The following is a 7,665-nucleotide window of genomic DNA, read 5'->3' as shown; positions in this document are numbered from 1 at the left end:
ACTCGCTGAGGCTGCATTCTGTATTTTAATTTCTGCAGAAAGGCAATACAAAAAACTAAAAAGAGGGGAGGGCATAAGTTAAACCCTGAGACAAACATATAACACTTCGTATGTTCTTTAATGCTTTTCTCCAAAGAAATCACTGAATGCAGGTTCTGTAAGATACTACAGGAAAAATTTTAACCCAAGTTCCAGCATCAACATTATCTATGATTAAAAACCTATAATGTAGCAGAATTTATTAATCCTGCTCAAATCTAAAAACTACGAATCTCTGTTCACGATCTTATGAATCCAACTTCCATGTCTCCAGTTACTTCTGCATCACGACCTGTGGAAACAAAAGGAATAACATGAACCAAGTCAAATATTAATTTTTTTGTTATTGTTTTGTTTTTGTTTTGTTTTGCTAAGAAGTCCAAATTAATTGGATGTGTGTGACATACTGCTAAACAAAACCAATCGTCTAAAAAGGACTGAAAATATCTAAATAAATGATAAATAGTCCTTAAGACCCTTCTTGCAGATGCAATGGCCAAAAGATCAAGTATTAAAAATAAATAATAATAAAAAGATGAATTTTGTGAAATTTTTCACATGAAAGTCGAACAAAATAAACTATAGCACCTCCAAGCTTCAGGTGATAATAGGCTTAATAAAACATTAGCTTATCAATGTCCAGACTTACTTGGTACTATTCTCTTCCATAAATATTTCCAGACTTATTCAAACTATTTAAATTTGACTCTGGCAAACCCGGGGATTGATCTCTTTAGGGCGTGTTTGACTTCTATGTAGAGTTTCATTAAATTCTAGCTTTCTAACATGCTCTGAAAACACACAGTCGAGTTTTTTGCAACACACACATGCACATACAAAACACAAGAAAATTTCAGAATGATCAATCACCACAGTAACTAGAAGGCGATAAACTCTCAAGCATATCATTTTTTACCACACAAATTATGCTAACAAGTCCATATAGGAAAATGCATGTGTCCAACAAGTCCAATAATTTTATGATCCTAACTTATATATTTCTATCGTTTGCAAGAAATTTTACAAATTGAGTGGATAAGATAAAATAAATACAGTTCATTTGCCAAGTGCAAAAATAAATACAGTTCATTTTATCTCCCTTTTAAAAGAAGAAAATGCCCCATCTGAAAGGAAAATAAAATCCCACTATCTTTTTTCCCACAATCATTATGAGTTACAAGTTATAACTCACTTTTTCTCCAATTTGTCATCAGCATCTCTCACTGCCTGAACAAGATGATGTATCCGGTATTGGAGTTTAGCATTTTCTGCAGCAAGCTTCTTGTTCTGCAAGTCACCAAAAAAACAAAGAAAGAATTTAGATAATTCATTACTTCCCAAATGAGACAAAAACAAGATACAAGAGACATTGATGCAATACCTTTTCTTGTTCTAAAACCATCTCAGCACATGCATCTTTTAGCTTTGACTGGATTTCATTGATCAATTCAGAATAATCATCATTTGCCGAATCTGCAGGATGACCCTTCTTGGCTGCAAGGGCGGCCTCAAGTCTTGCTAATCGGTCCTTTATAACAATGGTGCCAAGTTAGCAAGATTACAGGGGAAAACCAGTAGCTTCAATCATCAAACAAAATCATATAAACTTGATGCATAATACTTTTGATCAGAATCAACTCATCCACAAAAATTATTAGAACTATATTGGAAGCAATAAAACAGAAAATTATTCCAAATATGAAAGAATATCTATCATAAAAAAACATATGTCTAGTATCATTTGCACCCAACTCAATCAAACAGATATCATCTATCAGCACATCATTAGTCCGTCAACGGAGAGGTTTATTTCTGGTTTCATCAAGTCTTCTGTCAGATCAGCTGGGGCAAAACCAATAAGAAAATGGCGGTATACCCCCACAGTTTGGACGAAAAGACAAAGTGAATAGAAAATTTTCCAATGCTACGTATTTAGGGACAAGATCTTGAAACCAACGACTCCAAACTATATATTTAGCTTTGAAAGCTTCACAACTATGACATGGAAAGTAGTTAAGTACTATCTGACAATGTACCATCTGAAGGTGAAGGCTAGACTTTTTTTGATATTCATGAATTACAGTAAATGTTACCCTTCCGTTTTTTAACTAATTAAAAATAAAAATTATATACAGGAATTATGGAATTGCTATGCGGCGGTTGTTACAATCATGGACTTGTGGCATATTTTTACACAGAATTGGACATTTTCGCTGATACTGAAGTCTTGTAAACAGAGCAGTATATTAATCTAAGAACTTAGTGGGAGAAGTTGTAGACAAATCTTTATTCACCGAGGACGAAGCTGAAACCATAGAAATCATTTGCTTCATAAAAGGAATATCAGATTGGTACTCATCAAATGCATAAGCCACTTGAAAGATTAAAAGCATTATTGTTTCCTTATTTCTGATGAGAAACAGAATTGGTGTTGAGTCATAGATTTTCCGTTCTTTAGGAACCAAAGAAACAAAAACAACCACTTACGCGCTTATTTAGCATACTGCATAATGGCTCTATGAAGTACAATTTCATTATTGATAACGAAATCCACACCACAAAATGCAACATTTAGATTTTGTTTTTTCCCACAACCAGTAGAAACCAGCTCAGAAAGAAAAATTCTCAAACAAACTTATTGGGATAAAAGCCAATTATGAAACCAATCAAGCCCGAATCACTAGCACTACCACCAATTACTGACACCATTGACCCGCACCTTCACAATTCAGCCAAACCCCATATGTACACTGACAGGATTCGAACACACATGTATATATATGCATGCACATTTTTGTCTTACAGTTGAGAAGCAAAGAAAGCCTATTATAAATGACATCAAGGTTTAAAGCTATGAAAGCAAAAATTATATGTATAGATGTATTTATGTATAAGCAAGTAAAAACGTGGGTAACCTCGGCTTGAGAGGCTCTCTGGTAAAAGGGCTTCAAGGTCTCTTCGAGAACGCTTAGATTCTCAGACGCCATCTTTGGAGTTTGGTGCCCAAGACTTTCCAATAAGACGAAAAGTCCGGCAATGGGTTTCCTCAGATTCTTCAGAATAGCTTCGGCTGAAAATTTTGACCAAAACGAAGGTTTATATAAGCGTATACAATGGGGCCTACTCAACATTTTCGCTAGTTTAATACAAATTTAGGTTTTTTTCTGGAATTGTCCCTAAACTTGTTACAAGTGTTCATTTCAGTCCTCACACTTCGAAATCAATCTATTTGGTGTTTAATAATCTTTTGGTTCACACATTAATTTGGTTTTTTTCATTACATTTCATTAAAAATTTTGTTCACACGACCAACTTTAAAAGGCAATATTCATAAAAATACAAACTATCCACTCGTGAGGCAAAATGTAGCTAATGTCTTTTACTCAGTAAAATCATTTGCTCTCTTTGTAGAACTCAATGTAAAATTGTAAATAGAGATTAGATGACAACAATGATAAATTTGCCACATTAGATTGAAATAAAAACATGTAGTACATGAAATAGATTTGAAATGATTATATGCAATCAGTCATTTGAAATTCATTTATTTTTTTATCACTTTTTCTTGTCAAATCTTAGTGTACATGAATTGTAATAATTTGTACACACAATTTTACCATACAATCTAAACCAATATGATATCCCTCCATCCAAATGATGTCATTCTAAAGAATTTCAATAAGCCCATAAATAAAGCAACCTTCATCAATGTGTATCTCACAAAACATTTCCAATTTCATTTGTGAAATATGTGAATTTTAAATAAAAATTAAATATGCTTATAACAAAATCGCTCTCAATCTATGAAGCACGAACACGAATATAGATACGGTGATACGATATGACACTACACGGGGATATTCAAAAACTAGAATACGATACGTCATGGTTACGGTATTCAAAAATATATATTAAAATATAATAATAACAATATATATAATTTAAAACATATTTTAAAAAACATAAAAATTTAAATTCTTCAAACAAATTCAAATTTAAAATCTAGAAAAATGAAAAACACAAGTCTCAATTAACTACAATATTTGTAATGTCTTCCCCGATAAATAAAGCAACCTCCAATGATGGTTCATCAAGAGAAAGGTTAGCAATTTCAAGCATCCCAACACCTTCTTCACTCATGCTAGCAAATCCATCTCCTCCAACATCCCCCATTTGATCAACACCTTCTTTGTAGCTTGGGCTCTTCCTTGATAAAAGACGAAGATTACTATACGCAAATACCAAATCTTCAGCTCTTTTGAGTGCTAACTTTTTTCTCCTTAAAGAGTGAATGAAACTATATGTACTCTAATTTCTTTCACAACATGAGGAGGAACAAGGTTGTCCAAGTAGCCTCAAAGCTATGGATTGAAGAGTTTGTGTGGAAGCTCCATAGACAATCCACCACACCATTGATTCCTCGTGAAACCTATCATTCATAGCATCTATAACTCCAAAGTCATCCAAGCACATTGAAAAAGAGGCATACTCCACATTGATATCTCTTTTAGCCCACTCATCCAAACAATATTTCTCAAAACACATTTTTCTTTCCCTTGTAATCTCGGCATCTTGGTATGGAGAAACACGAATAGGATCCTCTTGCACCTATTGTAGACTATAGACTCTAAAAGTAAAAAATGATATCATTTTATAAAATTATAATCACAAGATTAAAAGTAAATTTTAAATACTTTCAAAGGAAAGAAGAACATAATACTTACCTAAGATTTAAAGAATGTATCAAACAATGGAGTGGTATGCTACTCTTAGTCCATCGTTCCACTAAAATGTGACACACCACATCTAGGGGTCATCATTTGTCCCATGAGCTCATCGGCAGATGAGGCCTGCCCGAATCATCGAGAAAAAGCCCAGTTCGTTAGTTAGTGTGCTGAGCTTGGGCCAGAGGGTTTAAAGCCCAGCCTGCCCATCAAAGCTCGGTCGGCACGCCTAGATATATAGGATTTATTATAGCCCAATATATAGAATAACTGCTATTTCTCTTCAATTTTTTTTAGCCCAATACCTCTCCATATAAAAGTATCCATTATAAGTATCCTTTATCATCTCTAAACCTAAACTACTCATCGTCTTCTCTCACCCCTCTCTCTCCCTAAATGTTATATGCATGTAAGCGGGAGCTTTGTCTCTCTCTCATCTCTATCTTGGGCTTAAAGAGAGCTTTGTTGTGTTGACGGTTACGAAGACGATGACGTCGTTGACTTCACGGCGAAGAGAAACACCACGACATCTCCGAGAAGCAATCATTTGATTCATCCTCACCACTAGGAAGAAGAAATATGAGCCTGTTTTGGCTTCTGAGAAAGCCCAGGCCCATGGGACTGGCACATGCTTTCAATTTTTTGTAAAAGCCCAGCCCAACTCTGTATTTTCTCTCTCCTTAGTAAAGTCCGGCCCGACTTGGCCCAAGCACACCAAATATGGGCCAGGATAGTCGACCTAGCCCATTGACGACTTCTAAGTTACGAGGGAGTTGAGCAATGCAGACATCGAAAGCATCATGGTAAAAAGGAATACCCTACTCATGGTGATGATTGTGGTGTTCGCCATTCTATACTCAGCTGGGATAAATCCTTTATTGCTCCAAGAATGTAAGTGCCTTAACCAAACCAAACTTCAGTGCTATCTAGAAGTTGCTGGTGTGAGATCATGACATATGTCTCGGAAACATGTATATCAATTAGGCTGATATGGTCTGGGGGTGTTACTGATGATATTGTTGGGCTGCTATTGCATTATGGGTTTGTTTGCTCCTTAGGGCGACTCCAGCAACAAACCCAAGCTCAGACAGGACAGGGCCCGAGCCCAGGCAGTGCGTTCCAAGGGGCCAAGGCAGCCCAAGCAAGGTGCGAGTCCTACGCAACAGGGCCAGCCCGCGGAGAGAAGCAGCTTAAGGAGAAGTGACGTCACACGCGGTAATTCAAATTTTTTTTATTGTTGGCGCACGTTAAAAAAAATTTGAATTACCGCACGTCGACGTCAGCGCTGACGTCGACCAACAGTAACTTGACAGGTGTTCATGTTCTGGTCACGATGATGCTTTTTTTTCTTTTCAAATCCAACGGCTGGGCTTTCTGGGCAAAAAAATGTGGAAAAAAAAATTCAAATTTTTTTTAAAAAATTTCCAAAAGATTATGAAGTTTTTATTTTATTTTATTTTATGTAAATACCTACCATTCTTCTTCACTTTCAACACCAAATCCTCATACAATTTCATAAATTCTATTGTTTTCCACTTTCTACACAAAATTTTGATCACTTCCAATTTTCTTTTTTTATTCACCATCTCATGGCATCTTCAATCGAAGCCGAGGGTGTGTGGGCAACCACGGAAGATGTTCGCTTGTGTGAGAGTTGGGTCCATGTTAGTCATTGTCCGGTCACAAGCAATGAGATGAAATTCTCTCACATGTGGAGAAAAATTCATGCCGAATTTTGTGAAAGATCGGGTTCTAGTCGTACGAAAATGGCATTGAGTAGTAGGTGGAAAATATTGAATAAAGAGTTGGGGAAATGGAGAGATGCTTTAGCAAAAGCGAGGGACAATGTTCAAAGCGGTGAAAATCTTAGCGATGAGATAAATTATTTGTAATTTCCATTTTATTAAATGTAATGTCCTAAATTTTTTTATTTTTTTTTTATTTTCTTGCATTTCCAATATTTTAAATTTTATGTTTCTTGCATTTCCAATATTTTTTTTATGTTTCCTGCATTTCCAATATTTTTGTAATGTTACTTGCATTTTCAATATATTTTGTAATGTTAATTGCATTTCCATTTTTGTAATGTTACTTGCATTTTCAATATATTTTTAATATTTCTTGCATTTTTAATATTTTATTAATGTGTCTTGCATTTCCATTATTTTGTTGTTGATAGATTATGCAAGCACAGATGTGGTTTGGTGCAATTGGGTAAGGTAAAAAATCTTTCAACCATCAAGAATGTTGGGAGGTGGTGAAAAATTGCAAACGTTTCAGAATTATTCCCACAAGTCCGCCTGTTGTGTTAAAAGAGACGCCACTCCATGATTCACCGGCATCAGATTCACCTTTGGATTCCCCGATGAGTCAAGACTCACCCATCGAAAAGAAGCCGAGACCCATTGGTTGAAAGGCTGCGAAGGCGAAGAGAGGGAGTAATTCTAGCAATAACACATCAAATTTTTTGAAGGAAATTGAAAGGCAGAGCGCCATAAGATTTGAAATGGGCCTGAAAACCCAAGCAGACGAGAGGGCAATTCAAGCAGAATATGCAAAAGAAAGGGAGTATTTGTGCAAAGAAAACATTGACAAGTAGGATCGGGAAACCATGGCCATGGATACAAGCCATATGTCCCCTGAAACAAAACAATTTTGGAAGCTAGAACGAGGAGATGTTATGAGAAGAAGACTTTTCTGTGACGATGGACCTAGCAACACGAATTGGTTAAATGATCAAAACCATTAAGTTAGTTGGCATACCTTTTATTTAATTGTATTTTCATGTTTTGTATCAAAGTAGTTGTAATTCATGTATTTTATTTAATTAGTAGTAATTCTTAATGACTTGTGTTGGCTTTCTTTATTTAATAAACAAAGCATTCAATAAAATACCGTTTTG

The 7,665-nt window shown here is 35.3% G+C and overlaps 1 protein-coding gene across 1 annotated transcript; it reads right to left on the bottom strand.

Annotated features, from left to right (window-relative positions):
- Window positions 1-3,125, bottom strand: LOC18771629. Its single transcript, XM_020567782.1, has 4 exons — window positions 2,955-3,125; window positions 1,421-1,567; window positions 1,232-1,326; window positions 1-331 (listed from the first exon to the last, which is right to left on the bottom strand). The coding sequence occupies exons 1-4, from the start codon at window positions 3,024-3,026 to the stop codon at window positions 325-327; spliced, it is 321 nt and encodes a 106-aa protein (XP_020423371.1). The 5' UTR covers window positions 3,027-3,125; the 3' UTR covers window positions 1-324.

This window comes from Prunus persica, chromosome G7 (assembly GCF_000346465.2).
Source record: "Prunus persica cultivar Lovell chromosome G7, Prunus_persica_NCBIv2, whole genome shotgun sequence".
In the NCBI taxonomy this organism is placed as follows: domain Eukaryota; kingdom Viridiplantae; phylum Streptophyta; class Magnoliopsida; order Rosales; family Rosaceae; genus Prunus; species Prunus persica.
The sequence above is the reverse complement of the archived record's forward strand: the minus strand, read 5'-3'. Positions and strand labels throughout refer to the sequence as shown.

What these genes read in the sequence shown, in the direction of transcription:
- LOC18771629 (XM_020567782.1), bottom strand. Translation starts at nt 3,026, where the DNA reads ATGGCGTCTGAGAATCTAAGCGTTCTCGAAGAGACCTTGAAGCCCTTT. An exon ending in AGAGAGCCTCTCAAGCCGAG is followed by an intron (nt 1,568 to 2,954) that starts GTTACCCACGTT and finishes ATTGTTATAAAG; the next exon opens with GACCGATTAGCAAGACTTGA. An exon ending in TGGTTTTAGAACAAGAAAAG is followed by an intron (nt 1,327 to 1,420) that starts GTATTGCATCAA and finishes GGTGACTTGCAG; the next exon opens with AACAAGAAGCTTGCTGCAGA.